Source organism: Parasteatoda tepidariorum, chromosome 2, assembly GCF_982258835.1.
Source record: "Parasteatoda tepidariorum strain Cologne lab strain chromosome 2, Ptep-v5.0, whole genome shotgun sequence".
NCBI lineage: Eukaryota > Metazoa > Arthropoda > Arachnida > Araneae > Theridiidae > Parasteatoda > Parasteatoda tepidariorum.
Window position 1 is genome coordinate 28,740,225 of NC_141756.1, and position 22,053 is coordinate 28,762,277.

General features: G+C 28.7%; 2 protein-coding genes across 2 annotated transcripts; both read right to left on the minus strand.

Annotated features, from left to right (window-relative positions):
- Positions 1-423: 423 nt before the first annotated feature.
- On the minus strand, positions 424-4,681 carry LOC107454832 (uncharacterized). Its single transcript, XM_016072183.4, has 3 exons — positions 4,536-4,681; positions 2,808-2,864; positions 424-1,035 (listed from the first exon to the last, which is right to left on the minus strand). Exons 1-3 carry the CDS (start codon positions 4,545-4,547, stop codon positions 553-555), a joined length of 552 nt encoding a protein of 183 aa, XP_015927669.4. The 5' UTR covers positions 4,548-4,681; the 3' UTR covers positions 424-552.
- A 4,521-nt stretch (positions 4,682-9,202) lies between these two features.
- On the minus strand, positions 9,203-13,731 carry LOC122271156 (uncharacterized). The gene is made up of 3 exons (XM_043051461.3): positions 13,668-13,731; positions 12,201-12,251; positions 9,203-10,328 (listed from the first exon to the last, which is right to left on the minus strand). The coding sequence occupies exons 1-3, from the start codon at positions 13,677-13,679 to the stop codon at positions 9,855-9,857; spliced, it is 537 nt and encodes a 178-aa protein (XP_042907395.1). The 5' UTR covers positions 13,680-13,731; the 3' UTR covers positions 9,203-9,854.
- Between the last annotated feature and the right edge of the window lie 8,322 nt (positions 13,732-22,053).

Genomic DNA, 22,053 nt, shown 5'->3' on the forward strand with positions numbered 1-22,053 from the left:
TTTTTTTATGTCAAAGAGTATTTACATAAATAATAACAAGAAGCTACGGTAAGATATTACTTAATTAAAAGCTTCATTCGCTTCAAAAATACTCAAATTGGAAGTAACACTCGGCAAGTTTCAAATGCTCAAGTATAGACACCCATTTTCAAGACTTGACAGACGTGAATTAAAGGAAACAAAAATGATTTGAAATAAACGAGAGCTTAAATAGTATTTGAAACTTAAGGAAACTATTATTTATTTTGATCTAGATATCGATTGAGTTTTAGTTCTTGTAATTAACATGGTTTCTGTTCAAAACATACCTGATTTTCTTAATAGTTGTAGCACTTCGATATGCACAATTTGATATATGTAAAAAAATCAAAATGTTTTATTGGGTGGATGCAATCTTTGCATTTTTGCAGTGTACAAAAAACGAATAATCAAAACAAATTGAATGCTGCTAACATACTTTATTACAACAAGAAAACATAACTTCTATTTACAAAATATCAAAAATACGTCATTTTCGATTTGTTATAACCATATCGCTCGTCCTGTTAGAGATTACAATCCATATCCATATCCTCCGTAGTATCCTCCATTGTATGGAGCACCGTATCCAGCACCATACCCGTATCCAGCACCATATCCATATCCAGCGGCATATGGTTCAGCATAACCAGCATAACCCAAACCTTCATGTTTTTTAACAGCGGGGGCGGCAAAGTATCCTCCCAATCCATAGCCAGCGATACCACCGTACAGATGTCCGAATGCTGGGGCATCAGAGATCATGTGGACAGCGGCTGGGTTCTGGTTGGCTGTTCCTGGTTCGTTGGTCTTGACCTCAGCTCTGAAGCCACCGTGGTCAGCGACGTAGTTGACTTGTCGTTTGATACCTCGGGCATCAGTGAAACCGTAACTGCCTACAACATGGTTGCCACCAGTTCCAGATTCTTCTCTGTGTTGTTCACCGTGATGGTCTTTGATGCTGTATCCGAATTTGTAAGGTTTAGGTGCGTGATGATAAAATCCTTCATGGTGGACCTATAAAATTACCAAAATAGGTTGCATTTTAAAATTAAAAAGATTACACATAATTTTCGAATTAGCTTCAGTCTAAAAAATTCGACAAAAAATTTCTGCCTAAAAGAATCTACAGTTACTATTACCAATCTAAATTTTTATTTAACTTAATGAAAAATAATTCTTCACAATTTGTTTGGTTAAAAAAAGGCAAGCGAATTTCATTCCTGATTTTTTTTCTCATTACTAAAGACCATGGTTTATAACTCAGATTTTAATTTAGTTTCGTAGTTTTGTGACAGTTAAATTTATATTTTAAAAAAAATATGTATTTAAAATTACATACTTCGTATTTAAAAGATATTGCCTAAAATTTTAGTTCAATTGCTAAAAATTACTTGAGAAGACTGAATGCTTGTGTAAGACTCAATTATTTTTAGGAGAGGAAGGGGGTGGCAGTAAATTTTTTTTTGGTATCAGTAATCACATTTCAGGCCCATAAGTCTTTAATTATTCATTCAGCACTTAGTGTTTTTTTTCTACTAATTAATAAAAAACGACACAAATAAAATGAAAAAAAACGAAAATTTAAAAATAAATAAATAAAGCAAAATTGAATCAATAAAATGAAATAAAATGAAACAAAGAAAATAAATTAAAATCTGTGCTGCTCAAAAATATACAATTTATCAGGCTTGATATACTGAAATTAATATTTAGAAAGTTTTCGTAATGAACATTTTGATAAAATATGTTATAAAGAAAACTAATGTTAAAGTTTTTACCGACAGTAAACATTCATAAAATTTTTTAGGTGAGGATAATCATATTTTGCATATGAAGTCTTTAATTGTTTCTTTAGAACTTATAGTAATTTTTTTTCCATTTAATAAAAAAACGACAGTATAAAAAAATGATGACAAAACTACCTAAATTTAAAAACAAATAAATAATGTAAAATTCAATCAATAAAATAAATATAAAAAAAAGTTTCTGATTGCTTAAAAATATGCTTTTGATCAGGCTTGAAACTGAAATGATATTTAGGAAGCTTTTCTTGTGAATATTTTAGTTCAATTCAATGCAAATTTGCATTAAAGTTTTTACCGAGAGCTAAACATTCATACACAATTCTAATAGCTATCAAGCTTATTCCCGTTGTATAAACCATCTTTCGAGATAAATACGTTAAATTTTTTTGAATCTTTATTATGTAAGCATTTTGCTTTAATAGAATATGACCTGCAATTATATCTTTTGTACTAATTTTATTAGAATATTTACTAATTTTAAGATAAAATTTAATGTTATTTTCCTAAAAATAATAAAGTTTTTTTTTGTTGCCATAGCGTTTTTTTATCAGTATTTTAAATAGGTTTATAACAATTATTTATTAATTATTGATTAATTATTTAACTTTAGCTATTGTTTAATTTGATTAGTTAATATTTATTTAAACTGAGTTTTATTTTTCGAGACAAATTTTTAATTTAATTTTATTTTTAGTTATGATAATTTCAATGTTTCTTTAACTTAAAATTTACGTTACAGTTTTAATGAATTTTGCATATCCTAATACAAATATGTAATTAATTTTTATAAATTAAAAAAAATATAGTCAACGACTAAGGGCTAATAAAATTTTGTGATTTACAAAATTTATGGAAATGTCAAAAGTTAAGCTTATTTTGTTTAGTAAAATACATTGTATGCATACATTAAATAAAAAAAAACATAAATTTCTCTGAAATTAATTATATTTTTTATATGGCAATAATGAAAAATAAACTTACCAAAGGTACTGGTGGGTTGGCGAGAACCGCCCCGATAGCTGCAGCAACAACAATTAACTGCAGAAACAAAAGAGAAGCCAGAAATTAATAATCTTTTGATAGTTTTTAAAACTTGTTAAAATGTTAAACATATTGATTTATAAATTTAAAACATTAAGATTTTGCGATTACTCATACACTTTTCAATGAAAATTTAATCTTTAGATTATTGAAAAGACTAAAAGTATAGAATATTTCTTTTTCTTACTGTTGTAGTCACTCTTTAGGTTTTACGTGTGCATTATTATGTGCTATTTTAGATGAATGCTCTTATGCGCTGTTTTGCGTGTATATTATTATGTGTGCTATATTACGAGTGTGTTTATTATGAATAGTACCTTAGGTTTCATGAATAATTTCTAGACATGGTGCTTGTTCAGCGAATATGTTTCCTCACAAGATGTAAGGATTCTTATTATGATTTATTACCAACTTTCAGTTTCGTAACAGTTCGTTAAAGACGTAACGCTTCTTTACTGACAATGTTTCCTCCAATGAAAATGTTTCGGTTCAAGACATATTTTTTTAATAAAACTTATGAACGTTTTGCTTGTAGACGTATTACTACGACGTAATGTTTCTTTAATGAACAAAGTTATTTGAATGAAAGGTTTTACTTCAATGAAAATGCTTTGTTTAAAAACATTTCGTAATAATAAAAATTATGAATTTTTCGAATGTTAATGTTCTATTACGGCGTAATGTTTTTTAAATGAACATGATTTATTACCAACTTTCAGTTTCGTAAGAGTTCGTTAAAGACGTAACGTTTCTTTACTGACAATGTTTCCTTCAATGAAAATGTTTCGGTTCAAGACATATTTTATTAATAAAACATATGAACACCTTGTTTGCAAACGTTCTATTACGGAGTAATGCTTCTTCAATGATCAAAGTTGTTTTAATTAAAACGTTTCCTTCTGTAAAAATATTTCATTTCCAGACGTTTGCAATTAATAAATCTTATGCACTTTTCTCTTGTTAATGTTCTATTGCAACGTAATGTTTTCTGAATGAACATAAACATCTTTTGATTAGAATGCTAAAGAATAGATGCAGAATTGATTAAAAAAATAGGTTATAAACCGAATTCTCAAAAGAAATGGAAAAATGATATTTCCTAGCAGGGAGAGAGGTAATGTTATAATAATCGAGTTGCATACATTATTAATTAAATAAATTTTTCATATTCAAAACACATTTACAAAGTTGAAACATTTGTAAAGTTTAACTCATGCATCTTTTCACAAATATGCTCATAGTTTTTGAACTTTCAAATTGATTTTTTAGGTTAACACATTATGACCCAAAAGACCACGTCATCACACAAAAATGTGGCTATGATAAAAAGTCATATGCATTTAAATTAAGTAATACGGTTAATTAAACAGTGTTTTTTCCCAAAATTTTGAAAATAATGTGCAGCTAGAAAATAAATAAATAAATAGATAGATAAATAAAGCTGAAGTGAAAAAAAATAGAAACTACTAAATAAACATCTCATGAAATTCTTTCAAATATTTTTTTGAATTATTTTGAAGTAAAACCGAAAGTGTAATATTGTTCCAAGCAATATTTAAATCAGTTTTCTATTTAAATTTCAGAAAAGGATCCATTCCTTTAACTTCACAAAGAGAAAGTTTAGTTATTTCTTTAAAAAAGAAAAAAAAGTAAATACAAAGAACTTACCAAAGTAAACATGATTGATTATTTGTTTGACTTCCTTTCCTAAGTGACCACAATAAAAGAGCGACCATATTTATACCAAGTTTCTATCGATGAACATTTGTAAATGTTAGGGATTAGCTTGTTATGGCCGACCGATTCTGAGAGTCGTGCTAATTCTTCCGTATCAATTTTTTTTACGAAACAAGATTAGTTCTATATACTTCGTTCGTTAAGTTCTTTGTCGTCTGCACGAAGTCAAGGTTAATCAATAAAGAATTCAGTGTCGCAAAAAATTATTAATTCCTATAAACATGTCAATGAGTTGAAAAATAACGATTGGTTTTGAAAAAAGCAGACATATTGTCCTTAATAGAATTGATCTAAAGTGATGTAATGAAGTCAAGGGCTTATCGAGTTATGAGAAGAATTCTGGTGGTTTTTAAATAACTTAATTTGTATTATTTTGAGTCGCGTTTTTTAAAGATTCTTCTTTTCAATTTAAAGTATTTCTATTTCTATTGAAAAGTTCTCATTTTTTACATAATTATTTTTTTAAAATTGGAGCTTAAATAAAAACTATAATTAAAAAAGAATTTAGAAACATACACGGAGAAAAAAAATTCTCATATAGTTAACGTACTGTATAGTGATGAAATTTCTGATTAAAAAATTATAATTCTTGTAAGTAAAATCAAAATATACGATATGATACGAAAATAATTTAAGCAATTCATTTGTTAATTTTTCTATTTATATGGTAACGGATTATCAAAAATTCTGGTTTTAAAAATTATAGTTCTTACTACCAAACATTTAAGAAAAAATTTAAAACTGAAAAGTAAATTTAAATAGTTTTTATGCCCTACTTTAATGTATCATGATAGAATTACCAAATTTTACCACAGTTGCCGAGTTTTATCACATAGCGTAAAATCATATTTTATTGTTAATTTTACCAAAATCATTTACCATATCGACGAATTTACCATATTCTGGTAGTTTTGATCATACTTTTTTTTCTTAATGCAGGTTTGAATGTTTTACGACTGATTTGAATAAACCATTAAATAAATATAAAAAGTATTTTCAATAAATAAATAAATACTTCTAAATTAAACTATTTATTATTTGCTGGCTAAAAAAAATTATCATGTACTTGGAAAATACCCAAAATGTCACTTCCCAATCATGCGAAACATTTCTGGCACTTAGTTTTTTTAAATATCGAAAATAAAATTGCTTATATCGAAGTAGTTATTAAATGTATTATTACTAAGCATTATTACTGAAAATTTTTCAATTTTTTTTAAATGATATCTTTAAATATTGCGTATGACATCTTTTGACATCTTTTAATAAGTGTAGCAGCACCATAGATGGCGCCACTACAGGAAAATGATAACTATCACACCTCCTCCACTTTAATGGTCGACGACAACAACAACAATATACGTCCAGTAATTGAACAAAAATGAAGTTAAAAAGAATGCGATTTAAAACTAATCCTCATTTTACAAAATTTCACAAAAACGGTGAGAATAATTTTCGAATAAGTAAAATATGATTGATGAATATATTGAACCTTTTGAAAAGAAATTTTGGAAGGTTATACTGGAAATTCCAGTTTCTAAATGACTTCAAATACACTTCCATTTCTCAAAAATGGTAAGTAATCCATAATTCACATTTCTTTTGATTATCGGTTACGCCCAGTACCTCCTAGTTTTTAATAAGTGGTACTGTCACTCTTTCTTCATTAATAGAAAATTTTAGAAGATTTATAAAAATTGAGCTCGTACAATCAAAAGCAAAAGTGGCTAGATTATTTTTTCCACTATTTTGTTAACTATTCATTCGTTGTCCATGGAAAAAAGTCAGTTTTGAAAGTTCAAAAATATCTTACACCTTTTTTTGGAGTGATTTTCAGGGAATAAAAAAAAATTTGGTAGCCACTTTCGAATGTCCGGTCCAGGTGAACCATTCTAATGAGTTTTTAAATTATAATACGTCTATGGAACAGCAAACGGAACTTCAAGTAGCAGTTAAATGTATATATATATATATATATATATATATATATATATATATATATGTATATACGCACACAAGGGTAAGAAAAATAATTACACGCTCCGACACTGACTCTTTGTTTGATATTTCTCAAAAAATACATAGAGTATACTAAAAAAATACAGAAAATGTTCATAAATTTTTGTAAATTTAGAAGAGTTTAGACCGTACGATTTCTGCTACATATCAATGACGTTTAAAGTTTTTAAAGTTTGAGGGGCCGACAATGATGTACAAACGGAAAGTTTTTTTTAAACACCCTATGCCAGAAAGGGTAGTAATAAATTTGGGACTTATAACAGTTATTTTGGTAATTATGCTCAATAATTGTACAACATTTTGTTAACCAAGCTTAAATATTATTTGAGATATAGACATTTTTATAAATTTTTCTTTTTTTTTTTGTCTTACGTTTTTTTTGCTATAACTTTGAAAATATTCACCAAAGTTAAGCAAAACTTTTGATCAATTTGAAATTAATTACAAAATTGCTTTGAAACTTGAAAAAGAAATTCGTTAAAAACAGCGCAAGTTATAAATATTTAAAGTAGTTCTTCTACATTGCGCATGCACATTTTTTCCTCAGTTTTATATCCGAAAACTAATAAAAAAAAGCCCGATTTGAGTATCTTCAAAATTTAAAAAGTTTCAAGCAGTTTTCAAAATGTTTTTCTCTCTTAAAAGAATGTTCAAAATGATAAGGGATTTTCTTTTAATTTCATTTTGTACTATTAAGCATGCTTTATTAAAAATGACTCCGACGTTGTCGGGGGATCATCCCCAATAGAAGTATCTTTTCTTTCGCATGCTTTATTTCCTAATACCATCATATTTCGTTGTCCGGATTATCACTAGAAGGATATTATCATTTGTTAATAAATCTTGCTTAGTAGTACAAAAGGAAATTGGAGGAAAGCCACTTATGATTTTGAGCTTTATTTTTAAATGTAAGAAAACTACTTAGAAAATTGCTGGAAACCTTTCAAATTTTTAAGATATTCTAATCGGACTTTTTTTAGTTGCCTTCTTATTAGGTTCACTACAAAATTAAGAAATTTTTTAAAAAAAATATTTGCTGCGCATGCGCAGTTAATAACAAACTATTCTTAAATTGTAAAGCATAATTTGAAACTAATTCAAAATTGATCTATAAGTATATTTTGTTTTATTATATATTTTTAAAGTTATAGCTAAAAAAAGACAAAAAGTTTGTTTCTTTATAAAAATGTCTAAATCTTCTGAAATATTTTAGTAAGGTTTACGAAAATTTGTGCAATTATTGTGTATAATAATCATAATAAGAAACATAAATTGCAAATCTATTGCTGCGTTTTTTGGCATAGGATGTTTAAATTTTTTTTCCTTTTGTAATTTATTGTCGGTCCCTCGAACCTCAAAAATCTTAAAACCTCATTGGCATGTATGAGAAATCTCACGGTCTAAACTCTTCTAAATTTATAAACTTACTCTTTAAGTATTTTTTGAGAAACATTAAAAGATGTGTTAGCATCGAAGACTGTCGAAGATGAAAACTGTCGTGACAAGGAGACAAGAAAAAATTAAAGAAAAGAGAGATTTACCAAAAAACATCAAGGGAAAAGTATAATGAGTAAGATCGATTTCCTAATTTATGCTTAGTTGCAGAACTTTTTCTTTAAAATTCATTTATGTCTTTTGCGATAGTTTTGCACGACGAGGCAGTTCTTAAACATTAGTGAAGCACACACACTCACAGCCCTAACAAAACACAAGGCTTAGACAGTTTTCCCGTATAAAATAATGTTTTTGCTCTTATTGCAGCCATCAAACCCTCAAACACGCTGTTGTTGTTCATTTTTGGCGTAGTTCTTAATGTGTTTTTAATAAATGCGTAAAATATTACCACAAAATGCAGAAAATATTTCATAATCTTTCAAAAGAATGTGCAAAGTTTTAAGTGTGCATAAAAACGAATATAGCTCAGTAGGCATGTTGAATAAAATGAACATATATATATATATATATATATATATATATATATATATATATATATATATATATATATATATATATATATATATATATATATATATATATATATATATATATATATATATATATATATATATATATATATATATATATATATATATATATATATATATATATATATATATATATATATATATATATATATATATATATATATATATATATATATATATATATATATATATATATGTATATATATATATATACGCACACAAGGGTAGGAAAAATAATTACACGCTCCGACACTGACACTTTGTTTGATATTTCTCAAAAAATACATAGAGTATACTAAAAAAATACAAAAAATGTTCATAAATTTTTATAAATTTAGAAGAGTTTAGACCGTACGATTTCTGCTACATATCAATGACGTTTAAAGTTTTTAAAGCTTGAGGAGCCGACAATGATATGCACGTTTGAAAAAATAGGAATAGCTTGATATGCGTATTTAAAAAAAATCGACGAAGCTCAAACAGATTATTTACTAAGTAAAGAGTGTGAGTCAAAAATATAGAAATAGCTTGTAATGATTATTTATAAAAACAGATAGTTGAGATTTTTAAAAAATAGAATAGCTCCATATTTTTTTAAATTTAGTTTTAACTATACATTCACATTCTCGATAACATATTCTCGTTAAAACGATATTGAATTTTTTTTTTTGAAAAAAATTCACTCTTAATAAATATCACATATGTGATCACGTTAAAAAATTTCATATTTTTGTTCAAAAAATTCGAAATAAAAATTCCGCAGTCGCAATTGATGTGTTCGATTATTAACTTGAATTTTTCTTCTATTACAAGTTTATTAACTACATAATTTATTTAAATAGGTATAAAAATATTATATTTATTGAAATATGTGTATTGATTCAATTATGGGTAAAATTTATTTAACAGTAGAGTGCTCCTACCACTTTGTAAATTTTTTATTTTCTTGCAGAAAATAGGGAAACGGATTTAGAAATGAAATTTTCTATTAATAGATATAAAAATTTGAAAAATGGAGGATTTCATATACATTAAAAGCTCCATGTTACAGGATGCAATGCAAAGAAACATCCTATTTTATACTCTAATCCAACTATGATTTTTCATTTAACGTTGATAGAATCGTATGAAAGGTGAAATTTAAAATTCAAGCAGTAAATTTAAAATATCTTATTAAATGAGTTGTATTTATTTTGTTTTAACAACAACAACAAATAGAAGAAAAACAATTTTAAATATTTAATCATTAATATCCGTATCTTGCGTATCCCAAACCTCCTAAGCCGAGTCCTTCATATCCCACATAAGGTCCTCCATATCCACCATAAGCTCCACCATATCCAAGACTTCCGTATCCTGCGCCAACGCCTCCATATCCGTATCCAAGACCGTATCCTGCAGTTGCTGCTGGTACACCCAGGTATCCTTCACCACCAACATATGGAGCATCGGAGGCGATGAGTACTGCGGCTGGGTTCTGGTTGGCGGTGCCTGGTTCGTTGGTCTGGACCTTGGCTCTGAATCCGGCTTTGTCAGCGACGTAGTTCACTTGTCTTTTGATTCCTCGGGCATCGGTGAATCCGTAGCTACCGACAACGTGTTGTCCTCCAGTACCGGATTCTTCTCTGTGTTGCTCTCCGTGTTTGTCTTTGATGCTGTATCCGAATTTGTAGGGTTTGGGTGCATAGTGCTCATAGACTGGGTATTTGTCATCGACAATCTAGAAATGGAATAAAAAAGAACTTTTTAAAAATTGTAGTTAGCACTTATTTAATTTCAGTTAGCATTTCAATAAATAAGTCACTATGAATATTAATGAATTCTTCGCATATTCCGATAGCTGAAATTTTTATTTGAGCAATTATTAGTTGGAGTTAAGACAATTTTCAGATTCAAACGATCATCACCAAAATATTGGGCTAGTTCCAATGAAATTTGGTATAAACGAAAGTTATTAGATATAAAATAAATGTATTCTTATTAATATCATTTGTTCTTATCAAATTTTGTTCATGTCAAATCTTGTTCATATCAAATTTTGTTAAAATTTGCTCACTGGTTCTCGAGATAATTGACCATATTTGAAATTTCTCATAACCTTTAACACTAGTGCAGGGCATGAAATTTCTACTCAGTAGCTCACCATATGTAGACTATCGAATATTTAGGGCTAGTGTGTAAGCAGCAGAGTTTGACTCTAGAGTAATAGTTTGACTCAAGAATAACGAAGTCTGAGAGTTACAAAGATAGGCTCTAGAGATGCAAATGACGGACGGTATTTCTGATATTTTAATTTTCAGATATTTTTCCGACTTAAATGTCTTTTAGTAACATATGGATGATATTAAAACCGTTAAGTCTTTACAGGTACTTTATTTTAAGTTAATATTATTATTACTTTGCAATAAATGCTTTTTTTCTTTTTAGTTTAAAGTTATAGTTTTCAAAAGTAATAAGTTTTTTTGTTAATTCCACGCCTGTTAAGATTTTAGAAATCGTTAATACTTTTCTCTAAAATACTGACGAGTAAAAATTTTTGTCTTGGGATCACCTTTAGGACTAAAATTTCATGCCCTGTATTAGTGACATCATGACATCAATCAACCGGCCGTAATAAAATTATTATGAATAAGATGACACATCTATCTCATTTGCAAAGAATATTTAGTTTACGCTGAACAGCAATCCAGCTTTTGAAACATATAACCATTCGTCCTGTTAACTCTCTCGATGTATCGTGCTTCGATGCTAGAATTAATATATTTAAAGAACACAATTGTGTGATGTTAAAATTAGCATCATTAACTGCGCTGCCAGAAATTTAGCCGAAAAAATGGTTAAATGACTATTTATTTAAAAGTTATTTTGCCATATTCAAACAGAACAGTCAAGTAATCATGAATTAGATGATAATCAAACTGTTAATTGTGAAAATAACCGTTTAATAACAGCTTTCATCTAATACGGTTAAATAACCAGAATTTTATCTTACTAAATAAGCCCACTAGCCACTTAATTCTTTGCAGCTGAGTACATATTATAAATCTGTAATAAAATAGAATAAAATGTTTGCTGAGAGCTAAGATTAATATTTGCCATAAGAATTTAGGACTCAAACATAATTCAATTCAAATTACAAATTAGTTATAAATTGAATTGAAAATTAAGTAAAGTTCAAACTAATTGAGAAAATTTACAATGTATTTTAAGAATCGTCTCTAAAATTTATGCTGATATCAACTGCGTCATGGTCGCTTTTTTTTTCTTTGTCGTATGCCTGTTTAGGCAGTGGGGGTGCGATTGTTCCTGTTTTTCAGTGGCGCCATCTATGGTCAGGAATTCGACTTCTGCCACGCCATTCACACAACCGCAACCCGTTTATAGGGCGGGTAACATTCACACACAAAAGAGAAAGGACATAGAACACACAGAGAGAGAAAGAAACATCCATGCCTTGCCCGGGATCTGAACCCAGGACCTTTCTGATGCAAGGACAGTTCCCTGTCCCCTACACAAGTCCGTCGGCATCGCTTTTGTTAATTAATATGAATAACAGTGATAATTTTATGAATAAAGTTTTATAATTACTTACATATCCGAGATGGGCAAGTGATACGCCAAAGAAAACAAGAAACAGGAAGCACTGTAAAATAAATACAGTCAGAAGTTAGTTTAATCTGTACAGCATTTTTACCGTGAAACTCTGATGTATGGGAGTTTAAATACATTTAAAATATATCCACATTATAAATTTAAAAGATTATATATTCTAACTACAGGGCTTTGAGTTTTAGTTTAAATTGTTTTCAATAATATTTATTTGTTTTCTTTTAAAAATTGAGAGAATTATTTTTACTCATACAAATATTTTTTTCAAAATATTTGTTAAAATATTTGTCTTTAAAAAATCATTCATACAACAGAGTATAATTTAGGTAACTTTTATTTACGTGTTTTCTAATATAATAAAATGCAGTAAGAAATGGAATTTTAAATGCAGAAACTTTTTTAAAATTCAATTTATCAGAAATTATTCGACTGGTTTCGTGTATAATATTGTATTTAGATACATAAAATTACATTCTTTCAAATAAGGCAAAAATTTGGGCACCTTACAATTCAAAATTATTATATCAGATAAATAAATATGGAAATACGATAAATTTCTTAAGTGAATTTTTATTATCGAAGTTGGCTCAATGCTAACTGGTTTACCTGTTGATTCGTGTGGAGGCTTTCTGTTAATGACAGCAATTAATGTTAACGACTGCATTTAATGACATAATAGGATGTCATATGATCATCATCATACGTCATAAGATATCATTTAATGGCATCATATGCTTTTCTTAAGAGTTCATTAGAATTTTAAGTTTGAAATTAAAAAATAAATGAATTATAGAAAAACATTATTTCAAATCATTATAAAATCAATTTAATACGAAACATCTTAATGATCCAAATCACCCATTCATAAATCACGAAGAAAATAAAACTGAAAACAAATTTATAAATTGCAGAACAAATTTATAAATTTAAGGCCTACTTCATCAAAGTGAAAGTAAAAAAGTATATATGAACATTAGGGCTCGCAAACTTATATTTTATCAAAGAAATAACAGGTGCGCTATGGAAATCTGTGGGTATGGAAATGACTGCTAAAGAAGGTGAAAAAAAAACATCAAAGCCTGCTTGATGGTCTCAGGGAACTCAGAGGAGTTAAAAGACGGTTATTAGCAATGCTTCCAAATTTCATCAGACAATCAAACTGGTTCACATATTTTTCATACCGACTTCCTCAGCTGTTATTTGGCGGACTCCGATCAGGCCTTTTTTTTTATCTTGCTTAAATATTAATTTACGATCTTTTATACGCACATTTTGGACTTCAAATTTAACAATATATATTAAGGGAGGTTATTATATTTTTAGATTATTAAAGGGTGAAAAATAGTTTAGTGAAACACTCGAAGAAAATTGATAAGAAAGTTTCATTAAAATAGACATAAAATAGAATAATGATTTAAAGATTAAATTAAAAAAGCAATGTTTTTCTTACCTGAGATATCATGGTTGATTTATTTTTTTAGTTCCAGTAGTACTACTCGCAGAAAAACATTCGCTTTTTATATTAACTTTATCTAAACATTTAAATTAGTATTCATGGATGATTAATCAAACATTTGAATAATTGAATTTTATTTTTCGGAAAAGCCTCAAGCTACACAATTATTCCAAAATCAAGGTTAAAAAAAAGAGAAATGATTTCGCTATCGAATACCGATAATTCCAAGTAAGAGAATTTCAAAACAATAAAAGAAGTATGTAAGGAATATTTTAAATTTTTCTAGTTATTTAAATTTCACTGCTTAGGTTAGAATTGAAGTTTAATTGGTGGCCTTTTCATTATTAATTTAAAAACTAACCTCTGATTAATTGCTTTACTTACTATTTCTCGTAGTCCTCTTTTTTCTTTCCTTATTTAAAAAAAAATCATAATTGATTTTGTAATAGTTACTACATTATGACAAAAAAAAGTTAATTAAACTCATCTTTAACGCCCGCATTTATAACATGTAAGCATAATGCTATAGCAAAGGCTTATACTACACCTGTTAAATAATCGCATGTATACAACGTGTAATGCAATAAAATTTATTTATAATGCTCATAGTAAAATAGCATGTACATAAGATATGTAGTATAATAACATATATGTAATAACCTATATTTAATTACTTATGACTTAAACATGTTTATTAGCTTATAATGCAGTTTGAAATAAGTATTGGGAGTACAAATCAGGTCGGTACGTTTTCAAAAGATGGCACTGGCTGTTATGAATGTTTCATAGTGACAGCTGGTATCGGTGGATTCAGAGAGGTTAGACATCTGTCATTAATGTTCAGTTTATATCGCTTTGAGTTTCATACAGAAACCCTGTTTCTTACTTTGTTGAATATGTCAAATTTTGTGGTAACTAAGCAGCATTTGCGGGAGGTTTTATGTTTCTGCTTTAATTGGAAGAAGAGTGCAGCTGATGTGCATCGAATGCTTGTCGAAATTTATGGTGACAATGCTCCAACCGATAAATCATGTAGGGAATGGTTTCGACATTTCAAGAATGATGAATGGAGTTGTATACTATGAGCTGCTATAACCTGGCGATTCCATTACAGGCGATCGGTACAGGCTACAATTGTTTCGTTTGAGCCGTGCATTTCGAGAAAAACGGCCGAAATACGAGCAAAGACATGACAAAGTTATTCTTCTGCATGTAACGGTAGACCTCATGTCTCAAAAGTCGTCAAAATTATTTGGAAACACTCAAGTGGGATATTTTACCGCACCCGCCACATTCACCGGACATTGCTCCTTCTTATTACTGGTTGCTCCGATGGATGCAGCACGATTTGGCAGAATACCGGTTCACTTCTATCGCAGAAATCGAACTTGGATAGCCTCAAAAGACGAGGCAATTTTTCAAGATGGAAATTGAAAATTGCCTGAGAGGTGGGAAAAAGTAGTATTCAGAGATGGACAATACTTTGATTAACATGTTCATTCATTTTGTTCTGAAATAAATGCATTTTTGTCCGCAAACAAAAGGACCGACTTAATTTGTACTCCCAATAGTTTCAAATATTTTTTTCTTTCTATTTATGAAATATTGAAAGATAAGTTCGCAAAATGTTGTCATTGTTATACTTTGTAAGGCTTTTTTATGTTGAATATTTTTTGTACATGACAAAGCGAAATGATCGTCTTGATAGACTAATGTACGGGGAAAAAATATAAATTCAGATCAACTTTTATTCTGGCACACTCTCAGAAATAAAACTCGTCCTTTTGACGATTCTGCAATCCTTCAGCAGCATTTTGTTAATCAGAGAATCATTTTGACACAAAATCACGGGATGTATGATGGAGCGTGAACTCTCAAATATGTGACGAAAATGTTTCCTTAACTTGGAATCTCATCGCAAAGCATTGTGTGAGATGTATTAGTGCGACGCAACAAGAATGAAGACTATATGATCGAAACTAGAATGCTGACATTAGCTGGCCGTATTGACTGGTGATCTAGGAGAAAAATCCATGGCTCGAATATCCCACTTCAGGCTTTGATTTAATTTACCTCTCCGTTATATTTGTCCGTGTTGGGGTGACATCGATGCACCTACTTAGTACCTCCAAAAAAATAATAGACAATGCCACCCGTATATATATATATATATATATATATATATATATATATATATATATATATATATATATATATATATATATATATATATATATATATATATATATATATATATATATATATATATATATATATAAGTTACTTATTGTTAAGTGTTACTTATTGTTTTTCTTAACTTTCTTAGTGTTTTCTTGTATTTATTTATTTATTTATTATATATATATATATATATATATATATATATATATATATATATATATATATATATATATATATATATATATATATATATATATATATATATTGAAAAATAAAATAGAGTGAAGAACAATTTCTTTACTTCTGACGAAATCCATTTTCTCGAAGAAGTGGCGATGGTAATTTCAATCACTCTGACAAAATGTTCGTTAAGAGCATATCCTAGGAAATGGTTTCGTCAAAAACGAAAAACGTTTCGTGAGATTTAAGTTTCTATTTTTTTACGGTACATAATTTTTTTTTCTCCAGTGCCCCTGCTAAAGACATTTCGTCAATACAGGCATCAGAAGGGCAGATTTGTTGGCCACTCTTTCAGGGTCACTCATATTAGGTGGGCAAACGTTGCCCCAACAGTAAGGACAGATAGTACAGACAAAGGAAAGAACATCCATGCCTTGTCCGGGATTCGAACCCAGAACCTTCCTGATGAGAGGCCAGTGCCGTGACCCCTACACAGTCCGGTCAGCGCAGTACACAACTTAAATAATAAACAATTTACTTTACAAAATTTATAAATTTATACAAATGAATGAAATTCATTCAAATAAATTAACTAAAATGAAAATCAAATCGTTAAATACATAGATTTAAAAATAGATTGGCTTCATAGATTGTACAATTTGTATATTTTAGAACCTCGTTTTAAAAAGAGTATAATCATAAATACAAAGCTAAACTAATATAAATTAATATCAAATGAATGAATGAAGCGAGATCAAATAGCAAAGCAAGCCAAAAAGATCTGCGAAAGCATCTGCAGGTGTTGGCAGGAACAGCCAGCAGAGTGTGAAGCCATGTTTTATTAATTAATTTTTTAATGATAGAAAAGCTAATTAATAAAACATGGCTCCACATTCTGCTGGCTGTTCCTGCCAACACCTGCAGATGCTTTCGGTGTTGGCAGGAACAGCCAGCAGAGTGTGGAGCCATGTGTTATTAATTAGCTTTTCTATCATTAAAATGATAGAAAATGATAGAAAAGCGTTCGTGGGTTCGGTCCCTGCTGGTCGAAGACTCCCCGTGTAGTAAATGGTGACTGATGCACGTTAAATCTGTCGAGTCTCAAAGTCCTCCATGTTCCAATAACAAATCAATACCTCTGGGGGTACCGATCCAGGAGTTTCCTTGTCTTCTGGATTGGTTCAAAATTACAAGGCTACGGCGTTGAACATTTGTAGTCGTAAACCCAAAAATTGGGTCGACTGTTCAACGGCGGTCATAAAATAAAAAATAAAATGATAGAAAAGCTTCTGAATTTCTAGGTACTTTTTTTTAAAATGATTTTGAATAGTATAGGTTGAAGTGATGAAGTTCACAATTTGAAATAAATTGTACAAATAGAACTTCATAAAGATATTTTTTAAAGGAAAATAGTATTTAAAAATTTGCAGTAATGAAAGTTTTTCGGAACAATTCCGTTTGAACTTCAAATTCTGTCTTTTAAAATTACGTGGAAAATGTGTAAGTAAAATGTATAAGAATGTGTGAAAAAAAATTAGTCTTAAAGTCAAAAATGTTTTTAACCATTATCAAAATAAGTGATAAAAACAAATTACTAATCTTAAAAATTTACACTTTGTATGAAATAAATTTTGGATAAAAGAAAATAATAATTTTGTGTAAAAGGTTTTTGATTCTTCAAAATAGTTCCAGGAGATATAATGTAAAATCAGCTGATAGTAGGAGAGATATTGCAAAATCAGCTGAACATTAATTAAATCAAATTTCAGACACCTTTCGCGACTGAAATATGGGGATTATATTTTCTAGATTGCGTCTACTTTATATTTTTGGGTTTTAATTCCTAGCCTGTCGTAAAAAAGAATGTTTATTATGAAAGAGTACGTCCTTTGCGTCTAATTTGTTATTTAAAATAGAACATACTCAGAGTAAACGTATGTTAAAATAAGCTTCTTGAAATATTAAGAAAACATCATAGTACAGTGCGCGAAAAAAGGGATCACCCTGAATAACTTTTAATCTAGTGATCGGATCTTTCCCTTCTAGAACCAAATCATAATGGTTCGAAGAAGTGACCTCAAATATGTTGATGAAATGGTGAAAATACGTCAATTCGTTTAAAAATACGAAAACAGACACAGAAGAGTTTCGGTTCTCTTAAAAAATAATGGAGATATGATGAAATACGCAAAAAGAAAAATTAACATTAAGAGGTCTAAGATTTGGACGCGAATTCAAAACTCCCGAATTCGTCGAAAAAGGTATATTTATACACAGAAAATAAATTTTGTCTCTGATTTGCTCTAATTAATTAGCATATAATGATGTCACTCCCTCGAACCAATAAGATTAGTCCTAGAACGTGAAGATCCGATCATTAGATCAAAAGTTATTCATGGCGGTCCGTCTTTTTTTTTGCGCACTGAACGTGAAATTCAGATAAAATTTAAACTGCTGATCCGTTTTTTATTTTTTGTTCCGTCTTTTATGTTCCGTCGTTCTTACGTCTGTACAGTTTTTTATTTCTGTATCACTGTTAACATTGAAAGAAATGCAAAGATTTATATCTTTCATTTGTTTTTCCAAGTCAGAGAATCAAATACTCTTATACACGCGTGCTTTTTTTGAAATTATTATTTTTAAGTTGAAATTGCAGTTGAAATTGAAAACTCGCTACAAAAATATTGTTAGTTTTCATGCTTAATTTCTATTGTTTAGCTAACTTGATTTTCCTTTGTAAAAAATATGCAATTTCTTAGATTAATTTTCATTTGTAATTTTGCTTTGTAATTATTGCTTATCAAATAAGGAAACTCATACAGTCAGACAGAATCTAATTTTCCAAATTATGAATTCTTACTCACACATTTCGTTTTTGAATTTCTTTATCGTTCAACTAAAGAAAGTCAGTAAATGGTATTTGTAAGTTATGACCAAATCATCTGATATTTATTCTCTATATCGCGAATTTACTCATTTATTGATTATGAAGTTAGATTTTTACTAATTCTGCAGTTTAGTTATTTATTGAATTCCTCATTTTCGATTCGTTAATTCTCTCATTTATTGATTCGCCTACTTATAGCTTAAATAACATATTGTTCTTTTTTACTTGGTTGCTGATTTCTTATTTTTCTCTTATTCGTTAACTTGCTAACTAAAAAATTCATTGGCAGATTTATTGTTTCGATGAATGACTGATTTTTTGATTCATTAATTTGTCATATTATTCAATTTTTTAATGTTTATTAATTTGCATTAAATTTTAAGACTTCATTTAATTAAATTTATTAAATTTTTAAAATTAAATTAATTGAATTCATTAAATTCATAAAACTTATTAAATTAAATTAATTAAAAATTCATTAAATTTTAAAATCTCAATTTCGATGAAATTTCTTTTTGTTTAATTTAAATTTTTTATTCATTATAGAGAAAAATACTTAAATACTTTTTAGTATTCTTTCTCATTTAAGTATTTTTTTAAGAAAAAGCACTTAAAATTATTATTATCAATAAAATGCACAATGAAGTATTACAGATTAAGCTGTTTAAAGTATAACGGTATAGGTTGAAAAATTTTAATTTAGAGCTAATCACTTAAGCTTGATCTCTCAACTGAAATTATTATTTATTTATAATTCAAAATTCTAATTCAAATTGTAGAAGAATCATAGTTAAGCTTAAGGAAAAGTAAAAAACTTATTTTCATTATTTGTCTTAGATTTCTTCATTTTATTCTAATTTAAATGTTTTTTTAATAGTAAATTATTAATAATATTATGGATGTTTCTTTCAAATACTACTATTACTTTGATGTAGTAATTTGATTAAAATGTCATAAGTAAATTTATTAAAAATAAAATATACCTGTATTAACCAGTTTCAGTTTTAATGTATTTGCTATGTTTAAATTTTAAATTTTTTTTCGTCATGCGTATTTAAGTGTAGATATTATTTCTCGCTTTACGAAATTAAATTTTATCAGAGCAAACGTGATTTTAGTTTAAAAAAATCATCTTAATATATTTGCGACCTTATTTATGAATATTAATATAAATATTAATATAAATATTAAATAGAATATTGCACAAGAAAAAAGCACGTAATTTGCCTTACAATTATCTTTTTTACAGCAAAGCTTCAATTGAATTTTTATGGGTTTTCCGTTCTTTGCGATTTTAATTATTTAAAGTCACTAAGTCTTTGAGAGCTTTGAATGCTTCTGTGAAAACTTTAAATTAAATGACAATTAAAAGTCTTCACATGATTCATAGCCTAATTTCAAATGTTTTATTTTGGGATATTTTACACGTTAAAAGTAAGGAAATTTTTTTAAACAGAACTATACCTGGGAATTGCGATGCTATACCAATTTTATTGCCACAATGTATTCGAATAAACATTCTGAAAAATTATAAAACTGCCCAAATAAGAACGAAAATAAGGAAGGAACCTTTAAAAGTTTTGAAAATTGAATCCACGATGCATCATTAAAACCACGACCTTCCCTATTGAATTTCAATTTTGTTGCTAAAAGGGATACTATTTTTTTTTAATTTTAACTGTTTTCTAATTTGTCCCTATAAAAATGATTACTGCTGGGATAGTTTTTCTGCACAACAACCTCTCAAAAGCTTTCTTTTTATTTTATTTCAACACTTATAAAACCGTTTGGAAGTAATCTAAAGGAGTATTAGATTATTTTTACTTGTTAGTAATTTAAATTTTTTCTAGATTACTTTAACATATTTTTAATTATTCAAATAAGGATAAGATATACTTTGCGCTACGTATGAATAGAACGAAATAACATTTTTTTTTATTTCTTATGAGCTGCATAATCAGTCTTCCCGATGCCCTAGTGCGTTCTCCAGAAGTGGTATCCACTCTTTTAGGACCACCACAATGGGTGAGATACCGTTGGCCATGTTAATTTGGACGTCTAGTTTCTGCCACACTAGATGGCAGCACCGAGACTCTATTTGAATGCTAAAGTGCACTAGGAATTTAATTTTAACTAAATAACATTAAAAAAAAACACAAATAACTGTCTCAGAGACACCACCGTAAAGTGAAACTCATTGACGAAGGTGGTGCTATTAGACCTGCCGAATTACAAAAGGGGGAATTCAGGATTCGAATTCTAATGCGATGGTTATGCTCTGGTAGACAGTCATGTCGTTGGAAAACGGAACTGAGCTCCAGGTTGCCCACGTGACTTCAGCTTGCCATCCGTCCTACAACGCCTGTCGTCATATGACGTAATGTTTCTTTGCGAATAATATGCTATTTTCAAAACTGCTATGACTTTTCAACAGTTACTCATGACTGTTAAGTCAAGTTTAGCTTATTTTAAGCCAGCGCAGTCAATGCTTACTATAAAAATGGCTCAAATCGTCAATATGGAGAAAAGTCACAGTTTTGTGAAAACGAAAAGCGTGTGTGGTCTAATTTTTTAATATTTACAAACTTACTTCAATGCTTACTCCAATGCTCATAAAAATTTGTAGATACTGGGAATAAGGCAGTGATTTTTATAATTCTCATTCTAGAGGAAAAATTGTCTAGATGATTTTAAAAAAAAAAAGATTAATAACTTTTAAAATATTTAAGTTATTTGTCCGTTCTAAAACATGGATAATTCTTCGCACGAAGATGATACATATAGTTTAAAATAATCGCTTTTCTACGAGTGTATAGCACTAGAAATGTGGATTTTTTTATTTTTCTTGGTGACAGAGTTTCAAAAAACTATGTTAAAAAAGCATGGCGAGAATGGAAGCTCAAAGAAGCAGCTGAAAGGTGTAAACCACTATGCCGTTACAAGTACTTTGCTCGGGATGCACCAAGGAGGAGATTAAATTGCGTTGCATTCCAAAGGGTTCAATATATCACTAATATATCACTGCCGTGAACCATAGTACTTTGCAAATACACTGAAGATATTACATTTTGTATTGCGTCCACTTAATATTAGTCATAGTATTGATTAATCAAGTTTAAAGAATTGCACGAT

Coding starts and splice junctions, on each gene's coding strand:
- LOC107454832 (XM_016072183.4), bottom strand. Junction 1,036..2,807: donor CCAACCCACCAGTACCTTTG/GTAAGTTTATTT, acceptor GTAATTTTATAG/GTCCACCATGAAGGATTTTA.
- LOC122271156 (XM_043051461.3), bottom strand. Junction 10,329..12,200: donor CACTTGCCCATCTCGGATAT/GTAAGTAATTAT, acceptor TTCCATTTCTAG/ATTGTCGATGACAAATACCC.